Here is a 23,731-nt window from a genome sequence, read left to right on the forward strand (position 1 = left end):
GCAGCATGTGGGATCTTCCCGGGCCAGGACTCGAACCCCTGTCCCCTGCATTGGCAGGCGGATTCTTAACCACTGTGCCACCAGGGAAACCCCGGCCTCTGTATTTTTAAGCAACCTCTCCGGGGAGTTGTAATGATCAGGAGAGGGGGGAACCCAAGTAGAGACTCCAGTTTTGTGCTCTGGCCCTGCTGTTTGCTCAGTCAGCCAAATCATCTACTTCTGCGGGCTTCCCTTCCTCCGCTGTGAGATGGGGAGAGTAAGTGGTACCCACCTCAGAGGGTGGTTGTGAAAATGCCATAGGCAGTAGGTTGGTTGGTCAGTGTAACATTCTTAGGATTTGGGGAGTATTGATTTGTTGCTATTGTTCCACATGGGATTTGTTACAAAAGCAATTTAAGAAACAAAAAAGATACCTGTGAGTAATTTACAGCAGTGTCTTCTCATCTCCTCTGAGGTAGGAGTCTTAGGATGCTGGGATCAGGGTCGCTCTGCCCCCATTTTAGAGGTGAAATGACTGAGGGGGCAGGCTGGACTTTGGAACTCCCACAGGGGCAGGGCAGGTGTGGAGGTGGCTGCCTCGGGTGGGGGCAGCAGTGGGGTGGGGTGTTAGAGGTCACCGCACCCCACCACCCCCACCCCCACGTGGCCTTTCTCAGAACGCCAGGAAACACCTCCGGGTAGGGATGGTCATGCTGCTTTCCAGGAGGGCTGCGGGGGTGAGAGAGGAAGCACACCCACCTGCCTCCCACTCCTGGGCTTGATCCAGGCAACACGGCCTCTTCTGTTCCCCCTCACTTCTCCACTGGTGGCTTGGCTGCGCCAGGAGTTCTCCCTAAAGCGTGTCTGCTGAGATGGTCTCAGTCCATCCAGCGCCCTCCTTGCTCATTTGCTCGTTCGTTTATGTAACTGTTATCCGTTGAGCACCTACTGTGTGCCACGTGCTGTGCTGGTGCTGGTGTGTGGAGCTGAACCCCACGGACGTGGTACCCACTCTCAAGGAGCTTCCATTCCAACAGGGAAGATAAACAGTTAAACCATCAAGAGTTATCTGAGCAAGAACGTCCAGGGATCTTTGGGGATATTCTGATCTACCTTGGTGCGGGGTTCTGAGAGGACCTCCCCTAGTGCCACCTCGAGGCCTTGTGATGAGCAGAGCTGGGCAGATGCCAGGGCAAGGGGTCCAGGCCCATCCAAAGGCAGAGGCAGGAGTGAACTGTCAGCACTTGGCGAACTGGCTGGAGAATGCATCGGGGGCACCATGAAGAGTGTGCCCTTGACCCTCAGCACAGTGGGGACAAGTTTGAGTGGGGAGCTGGGCTCTGTTTGTGCCGTGGGCAGCCTGCAAATCTGCGCTGCAGAGATGGGCCTGGGTGCAGCCCAGCGGGGACCAGGCCAGCAGCCGCTGGCTCTTTTGGTGTCCAGTCTTTCTGCCAAGAGGCCTCTTTGATTCACATTTTCCACACGGACCTGATGTTTTAGAAATGTTGACCTTCAGCTAATCAAATGTCACTTATTAACTTGCAAGTCATATCCTTTTCAATTTACAAAAAGGACAGTGGGCCGGTGACTTAGTTCATGGCCTGTTGGCAGGAGGGAACTTGACAGCACTTGAGGCCAGAGAAACGACAGGTGCCTTATCAGTGAACCCCTCCCCCATCCCCTGTCCCCGTGTCCCCGGGGGTGGGCAGCATGTCTTCTCAGTGAGAAGCTGAGCTGAGAGTGAGGCTGGGTTAGCAGCCAGGCTGCAGAAGCTGTGGCAAGGCTGGAATGCCAAGTCCAGGCGGGTGGACTTGAGCCTCCCTCTCAAGAAGCAAAGAATCCTCTTAGAAAGGTGAGGTCAGTTCATACGGGCCGGCGAAGAGTCAATGCCACGTAGGCAATGGCACCTGAGTAGAAAAGAAGGCAAAAGGCAGGATGTGCACAAACAGGGAGTGGCGGGGAGGGGGTGCGGCTTCCTGGAGGAGGGACACTCGAGAGGAGTCGTGCTGGGATCAGGGGAAGGGATGGCATTCTACCCGAGGGGTTCTGCAGCCTGATGAGATTGGGAGGAAGGGATAGCCGTGTGGGAAAGGGCAGGGGATACAACGGGCAGGTGAGGTAGGCCTGGTTTGTAGACCACCCAGAGGAGCCTGGCCTGGGGTCTGCATGTGCTGCATCAGGCAGTGGGGAGCCATAGCAGGTTCTTGAGCAGGGACGGTGCTTAGGAAGGAGAAGGGAATCAAGTGAATGTAAAAACTCCCTGGGGCATGGACAAAGGGGAACTAAAAGCCCATTGGCTTGGGTCAGTATGTTTCCCAAGACAGTGGGGGAGTATTCTCCCTGATGGAGTGACTGGTCCTTATTCACACCCTCAAGGAGACTGAAGACGAGACTGTCAGACCGTGGATGCCAACCTGAGGCTGAATCCATGCATATGAAATGCCTAAAGCACATTGTAGACAGATGGGCTGCCGTGGGAATTGTAGCCAAGGGTTGGGGCCCCTGAAAACCCCACAGCAGGAATTTCACAGGTGGGGAATTTAAAAGCATTTTGGAACATAACATTGCGCTCCCAAGGCCACTAGTGGACCTGAGGAACATGTTGATGTATGTTGAAGTTCACTAGAATAATACACTAAAGAGAATATCTGCAATGTGTTAAGCATCTTAGATTAGGAATAACAGGAACTTCTTTCAGCTTCAGTTTCCTCATCTGTAAAATGATCCTAATGATAGTGCCTGCTTGCTAGGGCTGTTCTGAGGATTAAATGGACTGATGCAGATGAGACGCTTGGTATTGGACTTGGCTGGGCTAAGTTCTCAGCTGATGGCCTGGACAGTCCCGTTCATTCCTTCTTACCATCCTTACCTGCTAAAAGCATAAACATCTCTGCTCCAGCAGTTTCAGGAAGATGCTTATAAATTTGTTTCACTTTCTTGCAGGGATGCCTGGCATAAGGGACTTTCCCCCTCGAGTCTAGAACTAGACTAGAGTCTAGACAATGGTGTGTGGCAATGAGCAGTCACAGCCCTAACCCCACCCCCTCCCAGCTGTGGGATCCCAGGCAGGTCCTTCATCCCCTTGGGTCTCAGTTTTGTCATCTGCAACAATGGGCTAGTACCCCCCCAACCCCCGCCCAGGCACTGTGTGAGGCAAGATGAAATAGTGTCTGTGAATTGTCAGCAAGTACTCCATCATGGCCACCTGGTCACCAACCCCCAGGACCCCAGGCAGCCCTCACGTATGACTCAGTTCCCTCCCCATGTTCTTGTCTTCCACCTTCCTCTGTAGCTCCTAGAGTGGGGGCAGTAGAATCTGGGTCTCTCCACCTGCTCTTTGCTTTACTTCCCTTTTCACTTTTCATTCCCTGGGCTGTTTGTTCAATCATTCATTCATTCGTCCATTCACTCACTCATTACGTACAAATATTTATGTTGCTCGTTGTGCTAGGCACCTGGGGGGCCAGTGGTGAACGAGAGACATATAGCTCCTCCTGTCGCGGAGTCTTCATCTTCAGCGATTAAATCAAACATTCAATTAAATTTGTACTTATCAGTTGATATGAGGTCTGTGAAGGAAAAACACAGGGGATTCTTCTAGAGGTCAAGGGAAACCTCACGGCAGTGATGTTTCAGTGGCTGTCTGAAAGGTACTTGGGGTTCATTAGGGAGGGAGGCCCAGGTGGAGGGAACAGCATGGGCAAAGGCCCTGAGGTAGGGAGGTAGCATTGTCCATGTGGAAGTGGCCGCAGGACAGAGCCGGGGAGAACCTAGGCTGGAGGACTCAGCTGGGCCAGGCCGTGAGGGACTCACAGGGCACGATTAGGAAGATGACCTTTATCCTAAGAAGCCTTTGGCCCTTGAAGCGTTTTAAGCAGGTCTTCATGAAGAGTTCACTCTGGACTGAAGGGGAAGCGCAGAGCAGTTAAGAACCTCCTTCAGCGTGCAGGTGAGGGTGATGATGCACTACTGCACACCCCAGGTCCTTTACTCACACACTAGAGGAGCGACTCATGACTTGCACTTAGCAAGACGAGAATTCTTGTGCTCGTACAGAAGAAAGTCACAGATGGCGGCATCGGCATCGAATGTCCTGGAAGCTTGGGGTGGGGCCCAGGAGCCTTTGCCGAATCACTGCCTGTCATGTGATCATGATGATGGTAATGCAGGCTGCTCAGAGGAACCCAGGAAAAACCTACTGTGTACCCAGCAGGTCCAAGTTCATACTCTCCGCTGACCTTCCCAGCGCCCTACGGACAAGGGTGGGAGTGTCCTGTTGTCCAAAGAAAGAAAACAGGGTTGGGTGTTGGTGAGGGATCTGCCCAAGATCCTGAGGCTCCTGCCTGCCAGGTGTTTGGGGCTAGAGTCCCCACTTGCCTGTCCTGTAGGTAACAGCAGGGAGAGCACGTCCGTCTTTCTGAAGCACTTTGGACGGGTAATACCAGGTCAGGAGGTTCTGTGGCCAGAGAGAGCCTGGGGCCAGGAGAAGCCTCTCTGAGGCTGTGACTTTTGAGGCTTACATTGCCTTCTGCCACCTACCTAGCCCAGGCACCCCTTCATAGCTTGCCAGGATCCCCCAGACCTGGGTGGGCAGTGGGTGGCCTTACCTGGGATGGCTCTGCTGCCCTGCATGCCCCTTTCTGTGTCCCCCCACCCCCAGTTTATCCTTGCAGGCTTTGGGTCGAGGCAGGGCTGTTCCCTGTAAATACCAGTCCCCTTACATGAGCATTTTTCCTCTATGATTTTTCCTGTTTTGATGAAACACTGCTCTTGGCTGTACAGGTTCCCAAGAGGGAACCAAGGCCCCGGCTTGGCTAGCCAGTCATTCAGGAACTTTGCTTCCAGGCCCAGCCCCACACCCAGCCCGCATTCCGCCAGGGCCATAACCTTAACCTCCATGCACTGTGTGAATGGGGCCCGTCCCTCCCCCGCTCCCAGTTCCCATGGTTCCCATGGCCACCTCCTTATCGCTATTCCCAGCTGACTGAAAAGGGCTGCATTCCAGCCTGAAGTTAGCCTCGCCCTCTCTTCCCCTTTCTGTTTTCTTCCAGACTGAGGGCTGTAAGAGTTTACTAGGGTTAATGGTCCTGCTACCAGTGTCTGAGCCCACTGCATCCATCAGGCTGCCTGTAGGGAAAGGATGGGGTGGTACCTTAGCCCGTTCATTCATTCGTGCATTCAGCAGATGCACTGAGCGCCTCCTATGTGCCAGGCATTGTTTTAGGCACTGGGCGTAAAAGGCGTGGAAGTTAACAAGTGTCACGGAGGTGAGGCGCAGCTGCTCTCTTTGGCTGAGCTTTGCAGGTTGGAACAGAGGCCCAGGGCGCTGATGCAGGTTTCCAGGGGCTGCTGGTCACCTCTCTGCCCACTTCTGTGGGGAATCACGTTAAAAGCCCCTCGGGTGGGGCCCCTGTGAGTCCAGTGTAGCCCTCACACCTCCTCCAGTTGAGTGCGGGCGAGATTCCAGCCCCTGCCCTCCGCCTCTGTCAGGTGTCCTTGAGCAGGACAGGCAGCCCGACCAGCTGGACACGGTGGCCTCGCGAAGACCACAGCGCGGCCAGTAGGTGGTGGTTCTGGGATTTGGGAGCCAGGTTCCCCTCACTCCAAAGTCATTTCTTTGGGGTTCTTGACTATTTGTTGGCCGGGTTATCTCTGTTGCTTTTTTTCCTGCGGTGTTTCTTGCCTTTCAGCGGTGCTGTGCCTACAGGCCTTGTCTTAATCCCCCGGCTCTGCCAGAGGTGCTTGTTGAAAGTATTTGTCCTGGGTAATTACAAGCTTTTAATCTTACTTTTGACGCACGTTTACCCATCCCATTCTCCTACGTGTTTGTCCGTTACTTATTCATTCTTTCAACAAACAGCATTTATTCAGGACCAGGCCCACTGCGTGCCAGGGAGGGAAGGGACAGGTGAAGCAGACTTGTCCCCGTCCTCAGGGAGCTCACAGCTACGTGAGGCAGTGGGCTTGGTACTCCAATGCGGGAGGTGGGCCGACCAGCCTGGGCCTTGATGCTGATGATGGGAATAGCTAACCCTGAGGCAGCGTTCTCAGGGCACCTGCACCGCCTTCTTGCATCTATTAACTGATTTAATCCTCGTGATCACCGCTGTGAGGTGGGTATAGGCTCTGTTATTATGAATAACATAAGACATATCAGGAGCTAACTTGCCCAGGGTCACCTGGCTAGTGGCAGAGGCGGGATTTGAACCCAGGCTCCCTGGCTTCCCAGTCTGGGCCCTTAACTGCACCAAGCTGCATGACCGTGATCTTGCTAGATAAAGCAATGGGAACAGAGTGTGCAAGTCACAGAACTGCGAAAGAAGCAGACTGCTCCGAGGCTCACGTGGCAGAATCGAGGCCAGCCTGAGTGGGAGCTGGTGCCGAGTGTGGGTCCCCCAGTCAGGGCAGGGGGATGGGCCGGGGCTCAGGTCCTCCCTGAGCAGGAGACCCAGAGTGATCTCGTGTGAGGAAGGAGCCAGGGCGTTGGCCGCGCCCGTGTGTCTCAGCACAAAAACATATTCCAGAGCCAGACCCTGAGTTCCACAGTGTTTGGAGCCCTGCCTGAGGGCCTGGGCCAGTGCTGTGTGGAGGAGGAAGGGCCTGGCTGGGGCAGACGGAGGCCAGGCCGGCCGTGGCCGGAGCCTGGCTCTGTCGCTGACCGCCAGGGTCACTCTGGGTGAAATGCAGTCCGCCCTCCTGGGCACTCAGCACGCTGCCGCAAATCCACTGCGGAGACTAATCCCGAGTCCTTTCCCTGGCCTGTAGGGCCCTGTGTGATCCGTCCTCCCCCCCGTGTCGCTGGCCTCATCCTGGGCCTTCTCCGCTCCCTGTGCTCCAGCCATGTGGGCATTGCTGCTCCTTGACCAAGTTGACCATGCTCCCATGTTGCCCCCACTGCTTGGATCCCCTTCCCGGGCTCTTGGCACGGCTGGCTCCTTCCCTCCCCTCAGGTCTCTGCTCAGAGGTCCTGCCCTGACCACTCAGCCTGAAGCGCCCCCATCACACGCTCTCAAATCACCCTGTGTGCTCCTCTGTAGCTCTTAGCACACTTCAGGACAGTCCCAACGCTCTTTTGCTCTGTCTCCTCCACGAGAACACAAGTCCTTCAGTTCACAGGCCTTGCCTGTCTTGTTCACTCTCGTTTCCCCCAACACTATCAATGGTGCCTGGTGCTTGTGGACACTAAACGTTTGCTAGGTAAACGTATGAGCCTCAGTTTCCTCATCTGTAAAATGGGAAGCAGCTCGCTGATCTACTAAAGTTGGTGTAAAGATTAGAGCATGTTTAGGTTAAGGTGCCTCATACAGGCCTGGCACATAGTAGGCACTTTAGGATTGGTAAATGAAGCACGTGCTGAGGCCCAGGTGTGAATTTCCAGTCTAGTATAGACTCCGTGGACGTTGCATAGGTGGGTTTTTTGACATTGCCAGAGCAGCCTGGCGCTCACCAGCTCTGAAAATCAGGGTGAAGAGTGGGGCAGGATGAGGAGAAGGAAAGAAAGAAGAAAAGAGAAAAAAATGAGAAGGAAAAACGCCTGGGATGCAGTGGATTGTTTTTTCAGTGGAAACGTAGAAAGAGATGGTTTCTTGCAAGATCAGGTTTGCCCACTGGAAAGTTTGTAAATTCCTGCCAAGATCTTTTTTTTTTTTTTTTTTTTTAAGACCATTAAAAAGGAGACAGGGCACAGGTAATTCCAGTTAATAAATGTGGAAGGAATGAGAGAATTTGAAAGTCACCATTAAAACTCCACAGTAATAATTATTTCAGTTAAAATCCACGAATTTTGGATGCCAAAATTAGTGGGCAAAAGTTTCAGCAGAAACAAGATATTTGTGTAGTCTCAGAGTATCTCCCCCGAAATATTTAGTAATTACAAAGTGGGAAAATAGTAAGTGCCAGGAGAATCCTGGCAGATCGAATCTTAGCCAAGTGATCAAGGCTAACAGCACAGGTGATAAGACATATGGCATCATGTCCCCCATGTGGGGCTCTAAGGAGGGCACAGCACTGTGGGATTCTTCCCAGAGATGCACAACCTGACTGAAATCACCAGAAAACATCAGACAAGCCTGGTTTGAGAGGTATTCTACGAAGTAACTGACAAACACTCTTCAAAAATGTCACAGTCACGACAGACAAGGAAAGATGCGGGACTGTCACAGATTAGAGACTAAGGAGGACCCCGGATTGGATCCTAGACCCAAAAAAGGACATTAGTGGAAAAACTGGTGAGATCCTAATTAAGTTTGTCTTTTCCTTAATGATATTGTACCGAGGTTAATTTCCTAGTTTCGAGAATTTTTCTGTGGTTTTCTCTGGTTCTGTAAGATGTGAACATGAGGGGACACTGGCTGAAGGGTGTGTGGGGACTTTCTATGCTATCTGTGCAGCTGTTCTGTAAGACTCAGATGACCGTGAAATAAAAGGTTTAGAAGGATGGCACTAGGTAAAGGGGGAAGATAAAGAAGTACGGCAGGAAAAATCTAATGGAGACTTCATTATGGCACCCAGACTGCGCAAATGAGTACGTGTTTGCAGAAAGGCCCGGTGATGGTGACGGGAGTTCTAAGGCACGGACGGAGGTAGGCACCTTTCAATTGAAAAATCCCGTCTCCTTGAAGAATTTTCCGCAGCTGGTTGGCTGTCTGGCCTTGACTTTGCCCTTCCTTAAGGGGCTCCGGTTCTTCTCTCCTGAGTTCTGTCACCGCTTAATCAGCAGCCCGCATGTCCTTTAGTGACGCCCATTGATGTCAGGCTGTACGAAGGCACGGTAGGATTCACCAGCCACAGATTTGGGAAGTCCTTAGCAGCGTCTACCAAATTTATACCATTCCCGGGCCACTTTCACACTTTTGCCATATCTACCTCTACCCATACTATTGTAAGCTTTCTATTTTATTTATATGGACCCACTTTAAAGATTCGAATAGGTGAGTTAAAAAGAAAAGGTAAAACCAGAAAAGGTAAAACCAGTGTCATTTGCCGTGGACCCAAAGTATCCATAAAATTCAAAGCAGTGACTTTCAAAGAAAATTCGAGCTTAGGGCTGTTGCTGGTAGAAGGTTCTGAGCCTGAAGCCTGCTCTTCGGTTTATTAAAAAGTGAGATTATTAGGTGTTAAAAGACCCTCTGGAACCAATATGAGACTTTCTTCTAGACTCATTCAAGAGAATTGATGGAGAAGTAGAGTGGGAGGAACTCCCTCACTGGGTGATTCACGTTCATTGCTGCCCTGCCCTGGCTCCACCTAAAACCATATCACGTGGGACCACGGAAGCTCCTCCAGAGCCATCTAGCCCTCCCTGAGGGGCAGGAGACCAAGGGCCCTGGGGCCCAGCTGGCCACACCGTCAGCCTGGGCAGCCGTGAGCCCTCCGTCTGCCTGGCCCACCTCTTTCTTCTAGCCCCAGGGATTCAGATCTGACTTTGTGAGCCCAGATCTGAAGCCACTTCCTCTGGCCAGCTGTCCCTGACCTGCCCTCAACTTCAGAACATGTTGGCTTTAAAAAAACACCAAAAAAACAAAAAGAAAGCCAACATCTGACTTTCTAGGAGATACAAGAATTATTCTCATAGTATGTTATTGTTCCTACTTAATTCCAAGAACCAGGCTTTATCATGTTGAGGTGGTATCTGCTGTGTCACGGAGCTGCGTGGGGTCCGATAGAACAGGGCTCTTAATCATTCTGACATCTACCGTTTGTAAGAAATACATTTTATATTGCAACCCAGCAGACAACATGTAAAAACTCAACATAGCAATGCTTCCTTTATACAGACAATGCAAACAGCTATTTTTTATTCTATTGTAGCATTTTTTAAAATGCTGGTTACAGCTCACTAAGTTGATTTCTCAACTCCCTAGTCATAACTTGCAGTTGGTAAAACACTGCTCTAGAGGATGACAGCATGAACCATAGTAACAGGTCCCACTTTTTTGAGTACCTAGTATGTGCCCAGCACAGTGCTGAACACCATCTTGTTTAATCCTGACTATGTTTGCTCATCAGACTACTGAGTCTCAGAGAGGGATGTCATTTAGCCCAGGCCACAGAGCGTGTAAGCGCAGAACCAGGATTGCCACCTGGTTGAGCATGTCCTTTGGGCTTGGGAACACTTCCCCTGTGTATCTGCCTTTGTACCTTGATGAAGATTGTCCCCAGAGGAGGTATGGATAAATGCATAAATGACAGAATCTAACATCAAATTGGTATAGAAAGATACTTAAAAACCATCTCTTTAATTTTACTCTAAGCCAGTGCAAGGGGTTCCCAAACCTGGCCAATGATTTGATGTTCTTTCTTCTTAAATTTTAAATTAATTTTAAAATTGAGGTATAGCTCACCATAAAGTGTACAGCTCAATGTCTTTTTACATACATACACCCACGCCATCACCCCCAGATTAAGACAGAGAACATTCCCAGCCCCTGGGAAGACTCCCTTGTGCCCCATCCTGGTCAGTACCCCAACCAAGAGGGAACCCTTCTCCTGGCTTTCCTCACCGTTGATTAGTTTTGTCCATCCTTCAAGGTCACATAGACAGCATCCTACTGTATGTGTGTGTTGGCCTTCTTTCAGTGTAACATCTATGGGGTTCACCCATGTCGTGTGAGTCAGTAATTCATTCATTCTTGTTTTGTAGCATCTGACTTCTTTTTGGTACTTTAAAGCTTTTTAAAAAATGTTCATACACATATTTTAGGCATATCAGATAGCATAGAGACTAATCCATACCTTCCCCCCATTTTAAGAAACACACCTTAAGCCCCCATATTCCTCTTACCCTGCTTTCACATTTGCATCTTGGATGCATCCCCACCTCCATCCCAGAATAACTACTCTCCCAAAAGTGGTGTTGCTCCTTCATGCACATATTGGTAAGTCTTTACCTGTGTATGAAAATTCTTAGTGGGTCTTTCTGGATGCTGGGTGTGTGTGCGCATATGTGCATATGCCTTTTTTTTTTGCATTGCTGAGCCCAGATAAAAAATATTTTTAAAATGTTCCCAAGTCTTTCTGGAAATCAGAATCTCAGCTCGGTGCTCTTGAGGTCAAGAGAGTTGGAGCAGAATCCAGAAGGAAAGGCCAGTCGGGGCGAGGCAGGAAGAGAGCAGAGTGGGGACAGAGATCCCAGGGGCAGGAGGAGGCGTGGGGTGGGTACTCCTCCCCATGTGCGGCACCTGTAACCCTGGGTCTCCGGATCCCCTACCTTCTGTCTCATCCTGGACCCATGGGGACCTCAGTGTGCCACTCTTTCTGACTTGATTTCCTGGATCCACTGGGGCCACCTCTGCCGCAGCAGCCCTGGGAGGGATTTGAGGGCGGAAAATGAGGTTCTCCTTTGGGAAGAAGAAAATGCCTGTGGTCCTCTCTGCCTCACACCCTGCAGCCTCGTAGCAGCGGGTAAAGCGGTGAGCACTCACTCGTGGGGCCAGGCACTGCGCTAAATAACTACTTTCCCCGTACTAACACACGGACCCCCTCAAAGCTACCCAAGGAGGGAGCACTGTTTGACAGGCTGGGAAACTGAGGCACAGGGAGATGGAGTAAATTCCCAGGGCCACAGCTAGCGAGTGATGAATGTGGCCTCACACCCAGAAAGGCCGGCTCCAGACCCTCTGTGACCATACACCCTCCAGCCTCAATTCCAATAGAGCAGGGAGACCCACGGCCTTCTCTTTCTGGCACGCATCTCCTTCTATAACGACACATTTGTAACAGAGCTTTGTTTGACTCTGGCTCCAGGCAGGCAGGGACTGCCTTTGTTTGGTTCGCATTGTATCTCAATGGCCTAGCTCAGCATCTGGAACAGAGCAGATGCTAGTGATATTTGCGGAATCGATGCTGAGTGAAGGAATGAATGGGCTAAGCAGAGCCGGGAAACCATTCATGAGGTGTTCTCTGCAAACGCCGGGCTTGCCTCCCGGGCTGTGGGGAATCTGAGAGCCAAGGGTCTGAGTCCCAGCTCCAGGACTCCCAGGCAGTGCCACCTTTATCTTCCTCATCCGGAACGTGGGGATTGTGACACTTCCTCCCTCCCAGGGTTGCTGACACTGCATGGTCAGGTGTGCCGCATCACAGACCATTCTGGGTACGGGGTGGGGGTGGGGCAATGTGCTTCCAGGTGGGTGGGCCCTCTGTAGACAAGAGGCCAAGGTCATTTCATGGGAGAGCGCAGGAGTCCTGGTTCAGGCCCAGCAGTTGCATGGAACTCGCTGGTGGGCACATGTGAGCTATTTGATGGCTGCTGCCCCATAACTGTCCGCCGTGTCCTTAGTTCTGCCCCTCGGAAGCCGCAAGAACAATGCTGACTGGCCTTGGCCACTGCCTCTGAATTTCAGCTCTCTGCTGTCATTTGACACCAAGAAGACTGCCAGCCAGCTAGGCTGCAGAGGTGTTACTGCCCCCATTCCTTGCTGACGTCCGCTGGGTCCTGGCTGTGCAGGACAGCACTAGCCTCTCTCCATACTCACTCTGCTTTGAAGACGTTCCTCCTGGCCCTGGTACTAACCAGCAGGCTTTCATCTCCATTTTCTAATACACCCACTGTTCACCTTCTCTGCCTCATGCACTCAATGGGGCTGTTCACAGGAAATGCCAAGGACCTCTCCCAAATAGCTTTGAACTAACCTTTTGTGATTGCTTTTTGGGTGCTAAGGGCTCTTTCTGCATTCCAGTTAGTGATCCCATTTGTTTCTCAAAATCCCACTAGGAGGGGGATGTAATCCACAGAGGTTCAGAGAGGTCTAGCTAGTTGCCTAGGCGGGGTCAGCATTAGAACGCCAGCCTGTGTGAGCCCAGAGCCAGGGTTGTCTCCACTTCCCCCTCGTACTGCTCTGCAGAGAGAAGGCAAGAATAAGCCCACGAATGGCAGCGACAGCCACACCATCGTGGTGATAATTGGCAGTGATGATAATTGCAGCTGACATCTGTCGTGTGCTTGCTCCCTGCTGTGACCTGTCATCCGTGCCTTCCATGCTCTTCCACATATAACCCGCACTCCAGTGAAGTCAGTACTTTTATTCCCATTTTACAGGTGAAGAACACTGGAGGTTCAGAGAAAATTTTGTCCAAAGGCACACAGCTAATACATGAGGCAGTAGAGCCCCTGGCTTTGCAGATCCACGCCTCAGGGATTGAAAAACCGGGTACACTGTTGTTCATCCAGACACTGGGATATTACTCAGTACTAGAAAGAAATGAGCTACGAAGCCATGAAAGGACATAGATGGGGGATACTTAAATGAGTATTACTGAGAGAAAGAAGCCAAGCTGAAAAGGCTACATACTATATAATTCCAACTATATGACATTCTGGAAAAGGCATAACTATAGAGACAATAAAAAGAACAGTGGTTGCCTGGGGTGGTAGGAGGTGGGGGAGGGATGAAGTCAGAGCAAGAGGATTTTTAGGGCAGTGAAACTCCTCTGTATGATACTATAATGGCGAATGCGTGTCATTTTCCATTTGTTAAAACCCACAGAGTGTACAACACCAAGAGTGAACCCTGTTGTAAACTATGGACTTCGGGTGATAATGACGTACGTGTCAGTGCAGGCTCATCCGTTGTAACAGATGCCCCACTCTGGTGCGGGGTGTTGATAATGGGGGAGGCTGTGTGTGTGTCGGAGGGGGGCATCTGCTCCATTTTGCTGCGAACCTAAAACCGCTATAAACGATGGTCTAGTTTTTAAAAAGCAAAGAGGTACACGATGTACTTGCTGATGTTTGAGCCACTGCCAGCCCGACCCCCTTGGCCTGTGTTCTTTACCCGCCCTGGCAATGATGCAAGTGGGGGTGAGGCACGGCTCTGCAGAGTGTGAGGGCTTCCCTGGCTGGGTTACCCGTGGGATGGCAGGCATGCCAGGGGGCTCTGCCAGGGGAGGGACGGATCCTCCCACTTGGGGAGGAGGAAGGAAGGGGTGAGGGAGGTGATAACCACAAAGACCACCAGTCTTCATTGCCTGGGACAGCGTGTGCTCAGGGAGGCTGGCCTTGCCACTGCCAGGGCATTGCAAAACTCAGCTCAGTTGAATCGATGTCCTTTGGAAAAGTACGTTTTGCTCAGGAGCCAAGTAAAACTGAAAATTTTGCAGCCAGCACACTGAAGTCGAGAGCCCTGACTCACACTGAGTGCAAGGGCGCACAGGTGCACCCAGGCTCCCTCTGGTGCCAGGCCCCTCAGCCAGCTCAAGGCCCTCAGTTGGGACAGTGTGCGTGCTGTGGGCAGTATCCTCAGATGGCTTTGTCAGGACTCAGACCCCCTTGCTGTTTAGAAAAGGTTCTGTCCCTACAGAGCTGTGGATAAGATGAATCACTGTTAAAGTCACATTTTCTTATTGACTTGCATTATTGGTTCAGAGATGACTTCTCTCTAAGATAAGGCTTTGGTTGATTTAGGGGCACCTGGGTGTCATAGGAAGAGCCCCAGGTGCGACTCACAGGTAGTTCTCACTTATGACATGAGGCAATTCAGTGTTGCTTCCTGAGCCTCAGTTTTTCTGCCTTTAAAATGGGTCTGGACTAAATCAGCCTTGCTGACTACCCAGGAAGAGTGTCACTGGTGCCCCCAGTCCCATGTCCTTGGCAGACGTTGCTAATCCATCCCAGCACGCACACACTGAGTCCAGTCCCAGCCTTAGTGGCTGGGCAGCCACTAGAATGGATCCCTGAGACAAACCTTCTTGACCACACAGGAGCTCCATGATCTCAAAGTTCCCTTCTAGTTTTACAGTGCTTAGGTCTTCTTGCCCTCTCCTATTTTTTCAGTCCTACCATCTATTCTGATGCAAAAATACTTCAAGATTTAAGGCCAAGTTCACAAACTGATAGTCTTCAGGCCAAATATGAGCCACAGAAGTGTTTTCTTTGATTTGCATATTGTTTTATTTAAAAAACAAAAAACCCAAAACAAACAAACAAAAAACTGTTTGCCATCATTTTTAAATTGGTAATTTCACGTAAGCCCCAGATTTCTGGTTTTCCCTGATCTGGGCGCACCAGGGCTCCTTGTTCCAGCCATGGGCCAAGCTCGGGGGCTTTCTACCCTCTTTAGATGAGCTGTGGACCCTCCGATGGCTGCAGGCCCCACCAGCCCACTTCTCTCTTCTCAGTACCTGCCTAGCCTCAGCAGGTATTTTCTGCTGGGGAGCGTGTACTTCCTTCAGAGACACACAATGCCTGGTTGCCTCCCATTAGGTGATGTGAGCAGCTGGGGGATCAGTGTCTGGGCCCACTGATGCATTTGGGATGCTTGCTGTTTCCTGGAATCATTTTCAAAGGGGAGGGGTGTTTTCTATCTGTGAATAATCACCCCCTGGTGAAGTGGTTTTAAGTTTTTATCTTCCCATGTGGGCTGTCCTGAAAGCGAGGGCTCCGATAAGCCATGGGCTGGTGAGGGAAGCACAGGTTGAGACAGGTGGAGGAAATGGGGAGGGTAGGGAGGAGGCCCCTTCCCTCCCACTCTCAGTCACCCAGTCCCTACCTCACATAGGTCTCATCCGTGATGTCTCATTGCTGGAGCTCCCTGAGGGGACTCACCTGCACATCTCAGGTGAGCTCTTGGCCTGGAAAGACCACCAGTCTTCTGTGACTCAGCAGATCTCTTGTTGCTTAAAAATGATGCTCCCCACTTAAGTGCCGGGTAATGGGGACCCCACACTGTATAAGACCAGTTCCTGCCCTTGACGAGTTCACAACTTTGAGGGGAACACACCAGTAGTAGTTTTCTTTTTTAATGACTACAATGCTATGATATAAAGGACAGGTAGAAGGAAAACAAATGATAAAGTAACACAGGTTTGGTTTGGTTTTGTTCTTATATTCACTAGTTTGTTGTATTTTTCAGACTCCACATTTAAGTGATAACATACAGTATTTATCTTTCTCTGTCTGACTTACATCACTTAGCGTAACACCTTCCAAGTCCATCCATGTTGTTGTGAATGGCAGAATTTCATTCTTTATGGCTGAGTAGTATTCCATTGTGTATATGTATGTGTGTGTGTATGTATGTATATATATATATATATATATATATATATATATATATACCACATCTTCTTTATCCATTCATCTGTTGATGGTAGACACCAATAGTATTAGTGAGACATAGTGGGATGTGCTGTTCTTTCATAATTGTAAATATATAATGACAGTACACCATGTGTCAAATGATGACAGAGGGAAGCTCAGGGGCCATGGCAGCCCAGAATAGGGTGCCTCAGCCAGCCTCATGCTGATTGGAGGTGGCGTTGCAGAGGAAGGGATGTGTGAGCTAAGTTTTAAAGAACTACCTGGGGCCTCTGACCTCACCTCCCAGTGCAGCTGTATCAGCCTCCTTGTTGGAGGAACCTGCCAAATATGCTCCTTGCCTCAGGGCCTTTGCACTTACCATCCCTTCAACCTGGAACTCTCTTCCCTGGACATGCAGGTGGCTGCTGTCTCACTGAAATGAGATATGTGTTTTGCATATCATCTGGTCGGATGAACCTTCTCTGACACCCCTCACACCCCATCTAAAGCAGTACCCATGTTACATTCTATTCTCTTAGCCTGGTTTATTTTTCTTCATAGCACTGACATATATTAGTTCACTTATTGTTTGTCTCCCCCACTGTGGTGTAAGCTAGGTGAAGGCAGAGAGCTTTGTGTCTGACCGCTGTTGTATGTCTAGCACCTAGAACAGTGCGTGGTCCATAGTGAGCACTCAGTAATGACAGAGAGAATGAATGAGCTGGCACAGAAGGAGAGAGAGGGGTGCTGCAGACAGAGGGCACAGTGCATGCCAAGGCACAGAGCTGGCACAGAACGGGGCTTTCTGGAACAAAATGTTGGGGTCATGGGGTGAAGAGGCAGATAATAGAGAGACAGGGGCTGGGGAGCCCACGACAGGTCTCCTAAGACCCTCGCTGTCTTTATTTTTCCGTTTATAACCTGTTTATTATAGAACAACTGAAAAGTACCAAGATGTGCCCAAAGGAAAACGGTCACCAACTAAACTCTCCCCCAGGCCAACAAGGAGAACCCTTTGATTCCTTTCCTGTGCCTTTTTGCATGGGACTGTCTGAATATCTCACCTTTTAACTTGTGAACCACCTTGTTTCCTAAGGCACACAGCTGCTCCCTAGGGCGGCACAGTAATTTCATGTCCAGACAGACGAGGACGCAGACCTCAGCTTTGCCACTTGCTGATTGACCTTGGGCTTCCGGAGCCATGAAACTTGGCCGGAGTTGTCGCTCTCCATGGGACGCCCTTCCACCCCTGTTCCCCGGCCTCATTTCTGCTTGTCTTCCTGCACTCAGGGTCTCAGCCGGAGACTCACCCCCTCTACACAGTCTTTTGTGAGCTCCAGTTCCTTTTCCTTTAAAAATAGGGGTGAACCTCATTTTGGTATCTCGAACGGGTTTGAGATTTTGATGAGATGACGTGAGTCGAGAGGCTGTGGCTCCTGGGAGGCGCTCAGTGAGTGCTGCCCTTGCTCTCCTCGTAACACCAGGGCCGCCTCCAGCTTTTCTCTATTATACTTTCCTTACCTGCAGATCTCTTAAAATCTTAATCCTGTCCTAGGCTTCTAACCCCAGGCCTAGCCAGAACTCAGCCTTCACTTTTCAAGGTAGCTGAGATGTAGTCCAAAAGGTGGTCTCATGGCACAGAGTAAAACTGAATCCCGTGGGCAGGTGGAGGTCAAAGGACCTTTGGGGTCCCTCGAAGGGAGCCCCTTCCACAGGTATCTCGACACAGCTGTCTTTTCCCCCAGTTCTCTCCTCCTAAACTTAAAACACTGGTACCAATCGTTTCTTCCTTTTAAATGTCTGCTGAAGGCCGTGCCCTGGCGGGGAGCCAGGGGCGTGAGAATCTAATCCCCGGAATAGCTCCGCCGCTCAACATTTAAATGCCGTCTGTATTTTTATCCAATGATGGGTCACTTCTGAAAAACCCCCGCTCAGGTCCTGCCCCTCTAAGAATACATTTCCATTTATAGCATCTGAGCTCGGGATGTTGTTGTGTCCTGGTGTGGGGCCAGCGGCTGCGTCCTGTTTCCAGTGATTTGGAAACATGTTGGGGGCCCTGGCTGTCCCCCGCCAGCCCTCCCTCCCTGTGGCCTTGACAAGTGGGAAGCCTGACTCCCAGCCAAGCCCTGGCAGCCTGACGGCCTCGGGCTCCGACACCAGGCCTTTCCTGTTTCTGGGGGAGCGTGAGCTCATTGGGCTGTTGCAGGGTGGTGGGGGCCAGTAGGGGTGAGGGGACCCCCGTTCAGCTGTGCTCCGCTGGGGCCTCAGTGGCACCGTGCCACAGTTCCGTAGCTCCACGGGACCCTTCCTCCTTCCCTCGCTCAGCAAGCACCCCCAGCCTGCTGTCGGTGTCAGGCTGCGCATGGGCAAGGGAGGTCAGCACGGACAGCCGAGGCCCCCAGGGGCTGGTATGGAGCTTTGCAGAGGCCGCAGAGAGTCAATGCGCAGCCTCTGGGTGAAGCTGACCCGGGTTCCAATCCTGACCCTGCCTCTTGCTGGCTGTGTGAGCTTAGGCAAGTGGCTAAGCCTCTCTGAGTCTTGGTTTCTACACTTGTTGATGGTACCTCGTGGGTGAGGGGGAAGGGATTCAGTGGGATAAAGTAGGTCAAGGGACTTAAGTAGTGCTTGGCCCACAGGGCAGGAGCCTGGGAGATACCAGTCGCCTTGCCTGTCCCTCTGTTGACCTGTAGTAACTCAGGTGGGTGCAAGCAGAAAGTCTTAGGAAATAAATTTGAAGTTGGAAATAAACACTTGACTTATACTGTAGCAGTCTTGCATGCCTTGACATCTCCTGAACTGCACGTTTTTGGCAATGCGAAACCCCCATGCTGGTTTAGTTCATTCTGCAGCGGAGCCCTGGAATCTGCACACTTAACCAGCTTCCTGGTGGATTCTGAGGCAGTGGTCCACGGGCCAGACTTCGAGAAACACTGCCTCCTTCGTCCATTCCAAAGTATTTCTGTAGACCTACTGTGTGCCAGGCACTTCTCTAGGCTCTGGGCATACAGTGGAACTCAAAGGCAGGCAGGCCCCTGCTCTTCTGTAACTTATATTCTAGTGATGGAGTGGAACAGTGAACAAACACACATAACACAAGGTAGTGATCGCAAGTGCTGTGAAGAAAAAGGCAGCAGAGTAAGGAGATGGAGAGTGGTGTCTTTTAGCTGGTAGCCAGGACAGGTCTTTGAGGAGGTGACATTTGAATATAGACCTAAAAGACATGAAAGAGCAAGACAGCAAGAGATCTGAGGGGAAATCATTCCAGATACAGAGAACGCAAGGGCAAAGGGCCTGAGGTGAGAGCATGCTTGCTTGACTGTTCAAGGAACAGATTGCATAAGAATTTAGAGCTAATGCAACTAAATGTAAATAGTAAGACTAGTGCCCCTTCCCTGCTGTGTGTGAGCTTCGTGCTCCCCCATGAGCCTGGGTCCAGGTAACAGCTAAGGGCGTTGTCCATCCAGTCCAGTGAGGCCTCGACCTTTTTACCGATAGACCATCTAAAACACTTTCTGAGAAGTGCCTGGATAGTTATCTTCCCGATCAGCTATTTTACTTTCTTGCTCATCATGGTGGCCAAGAACAGCACGTCTCATCACTTCTCAGACATTTGGGAACCCCAGGAGGACACAGGCTGTGACTTGGAAAGAATCAGAGATCCTTATCTCTAACACAAGACGTTGCTGCCCTTGCCGTGTTTCCCTTTAACTATCTGCAGACGTGCACATTTGGATTCCATGATCCCTGTGGTTCCTCCTCCCTCATTGTTTTGGGAACAGGTTTTGTGGGAGGTGCTGTTGAGTTTGGTTCTGGACCTGTCAAGTGTGAAGGGCCGGCATGATGCCTTTAGGAATGAGGATGCTCCTTGGGCATTACTGGGTGAGCGCCATGAGGACAGGGACTACTTCTGTCTCTCTGGAACTCGGCACAGTAAATTAAGGCGTAGATAAGTTGGGGGTGGGAGTTAAAAGAGAAGGGGCCTGAACACAGACCCTTGGGGGTATACCAAGATATCAGGGGCAGGAGGAGGAAAAGGAGCAGGCACAGAAGATGCTGAAGAGTGAGGATGCTATGGTACTTTAGGCAGCCAAGAGCAGAGAGAGATCTAAGAAGGAAGGGACAGCAGGATTGGTGCAGAGGCAGTACTGAGGAGAGGCAATGGCATCAGGCCCTTAGGGACTCTTGGGTGATCTTAGCTATAGCACGAAGAAAGAGTGTGTGAGGGGGGCCTGGCATCAAGCTGCTGTGGGTTAAGGATCAAATGGAAGGTGAAGTGTGAGGTTGTTCTAGGCCAGTCATTAAGAAGTGTGCTGTGTACTTCCTCCTGCATCACACTGAGAGGGGTACAGAATAACTTGCTGTCTTCCCTTTGAGATGCTAAGATCGGTCACTGGGTTCAGGTGGCAGCAGCCCGATGCATCTGTTACGAAACTTCCCATCCTTGCTGATAAATGCCTAAATCCAGTATTTCATCAGAGAATGCACAATGATGATTTTCCTAATTCTACTAGTCCTTCCACATTATTCTTTGAAATTATTCTGTAAAATAGGACTTTGCCCTTATCAGCTATTTGGTTACCTAGATATACATTGTGTATACCCCAAAAAATCAGAATAAATGCTTTCTCTTTATTTACCAATTTTCAGAATAAGGGCTTAACATCTTCAAAGGTATCCAAAGAGGCTTTTTTTTTGGTTTTGGTTTATGAAGTATCATTATGAACTCATAGATTGCTTAATGTATTTGATGTGTTTCATTCGTGGCTATTACGAAAAAGTTTTTTTCCAACAGTTTTATTGAGGTATAATTGACATACAATAAACTTCACATACTTAAAGTATACAGTTTGAGAAATTTGACATATGTATACATCCATGAAACCACCATCACAAGATAATAACATATTCACCATCCCCCTGAGTTTCCTCAAGTCTCTCCCTTCTTCCCTCCCTGGGCAACCAATGATCTGCTGTCACTCTAGATTAGTTTATACTTTCTAGAATTTTATGTAGATGGAATCATACTGTGTTGGCTTGCATTCAGCATAATTATTTTGAGGATCATCCATGTTGCTCCTGTCAATACTTCATTCCTTTTTAGTGCTGAGTAATGTTCTGTTTTGTGGATATGCTTTCTGTCCATTTGACTGTTGATGGATATTTGGGTTGTTTCCAGTTTGTGACTATTACAAATTAAGCTTCCATGAATATTCATATACATGTCTTTGTATGGGAAAGTACTTTCATTTCTCTTGGGTGTATGCCTAGGCATGGAATGGCTGGATCATATGGTAAGCGTGTATTTAACATTTTCAGAAACCGCCAAACTCTATTCCATAGTGGTTATACTACTTTACATTCCACCAGCAATGTCTGAGAGTTCCAGTTGCTCCATATCCTCACCAACACTTGGTGTGACTAGTCTTTATAATGTCAGCCATTCTAATAGTATCTCTGTGGTTTTAATTTGCATTTCCCCAATGACTCTGATACTAGCATCGTTTCATGTGGTTATTCACCGTCAGTGAATCTTTGGTGAAATGCCTGTTCAAATCTTTTGCCCATTTTTTAATGGGTTGTTTGTTTTCTTATTCCTGAGTTTTGAGTTCTTTATATTGAATATAAATCCTTTAACAGACATGTGATTCACATATATTTTTCCTAGTATGTGGCTTGTCTTTTCATTCTTTTAACAATGCCTTTTGAAGAATGGAAGCTTTTCATCTTGATGAGGCCTTATTTATGACTTTTTTCTTTTAGGGTTCATGCTTTTGGTGTCTTATCTAAAGTCTTTGCCTAACCTAAGAGCACTAAGATTTTCTCCTATGTTTTCTTCTGTAAGGTTTATAGGAAGTCTTGAAGTCAGATCCAACTTTGTTCTTTTTCAAAGTTGTTTTGGTTCTTCTAAGTCCTGTGCATTTCCATATGAATCTTAGAATCAGCTTGCCAAATCCTACAAAAAACGCCTGCTGGAGTTTTGGTTGGAATTGAGTTGAATCTATAGATGAATGCTATCTTAACAATATCGAGTCTTCTGACCCATTAACTGTGTATTTCTCTATTTACTTAGGTCTTCTTTAATTTCCCTCAGCAATGTTTTATTGTATTCAGTATATTGGTCTTGCACTTCTTTTGTCAAATTTATCCCTAAATATTTAAAATTTTCATGCATCTCCTAAGAATAATAGAAGTAACCATTTGTGTTAGCTTTTGGTTACGCCTTCTATTGTTTCTTTTTAAAGCTATAAACAAGGATGGAGTTTTATTTTTATCACTACCTCCAGCTGCTCTGCACCCCAAACACACACGCACAAGATTGAACAGAACACCGTGTTCCACAGTTTGCTTTTTTCTCTTACTCTGTAGAGACCTTCCTCATTCCTCTTTATAGCTGCATCATCCTCCACTTTGTGGACGGTCTGTAGTTTATTAACTGGTCCCCCTGGATGGACATTTGGATGGCCTCCAGTTGTTTGCTGTTACAGCTGGTGCAGCGGTGAGTAATAGCCCTGTGCCTACATCATTTTATATTTTCACCTGGAATTTACTGAATACCGTTAATGGGCCAAGCCCCGCACGACCCACAGTGGATTCAAGAACAAATCTGACGGTCCCAGCCCAGCAAGAGCGGAAGATACCCTGCAGCCGTCTCGGAGCTGTACCAGGAATGTATATGTCCACAGCGCCCAGGAAGGTGGGGAAGGCTGCCTTGAGAGGGGCCTTCTGGAAGCTCAGCAGTCAAATTTACTCCTCTTTCCCTTTGGCCAGGGCTTTGTGGTCAGAGGGTATTCTGAGACAGGAGAGGTCACAGGTGGAGGCGATTGAAGCTGAGAGGTCACCCTGTAGACGAGTGACCTTCACAAGGGCACTGAGATTCAGGGAGAGAGCCACAGGGGATGGGCTGGAGAGAGAACTGTGTGCATGTTAGTGCTGTGTACACAGAGCATCATCACCCAGCCCTCCCGCAGATACAGGTCTCTACGCCTCCCGCTCCCAGCCTGTCTCCCTGTCCCAGGCAGGCGTGGGGTACAGTGGGCAGAGCAGAGGTCCTGAGGCCAGACTGCAGCAGTTCGAATCCTGGCCCGGAATCTTGGGCAAGTGAGATGGGGAGAATGCTGGTATCCACTGAACAGGGCTGTACAAAGGATGTGAGCTAATGAATGGACAGTCCAAGTCCAAGGCCGGGTGCACCGTGATCCCTCACAATGGGGACAGTAGCGGTGTAGCTGTGATTGCCGTTGTTATTATTATTCCCCCCTCTAAGCTCCTCCATCTGGGCTGGAAACAGACAGATGTTTTCCCCATCCTTCTGACAGAGGGAGGAGTGGTGTGTGAGCTCACAGTAGTAGTTTGAATGTCAAGGACAGGATTCGGGGGCGGTGAGAGTGATTCTGGGGCTGATTAGAACTGGTGCTTGCACGGTTCTCTCCCAGCCGCGTTAGGCTCTGGTGCGTCCATTTGTTTACCTCTGTGTGCCCTTCAACACACGTGCATGTGCACACACACCAGTGGTTCTCAGTAAGGTGGAAGAGATGAGTAAGTGAACCAACAAGCACATTTTTCACCCAGCTCCCTGGGCTTGACACCGAGGGCTCTGACAGGCTGGTGGGCAGGGGTGAGCAGGCCAAAGAACCAACTAAAGCCTCACTGACTATTTTTGGGATGAGTGACCCACCACTTCCAATGACTTGCTCCTAAATGACGTCTAATTTCATTAGGCCGTGGAAACAGTGACAT

At 49.7% G+C, this 23,731-nt stretch overlaps 1 protein-coding gene across 1 annotated transcript in view; it reads left to right on the plus strand.

The window, feature by feature from the left end:
• Positions 1–2,994: 2,994 nt before the first annotated feature.
• Positions 2,995–23,731, plus strand: part of ERGIC1 (endoplasmic reticulum-golgi intermediate compartment 1) — a gene marked incomplete at its 5' end in the record, with an annotated part of 68,220 nt that continues 47,483 nt past the window's right edge. Inside the window, one exon of the mRNA XM_079701419.1 lies at positions 2,995–3,044. Coding sequence (XP_079557545.1) covers positions 2,995–3,044 — 50 coding nt within the window. The remainder of the gene's footprint in view (positions 3,045–23,731) is intronic.

The sequence above is a fragment of the Hyperoodon ampullatus genome, assembly GCF_949752795.1.
Source record: "Hyperoodon ampullatus genome assembly, chromosome: 4".
NCBI classification, from domain to species: Eukaryota; Metazoa; Chordata; class Mammalia; order Artiodactyla; family Ziphiidae; genus Hyperoodon; species Hyperoodon ampullatus.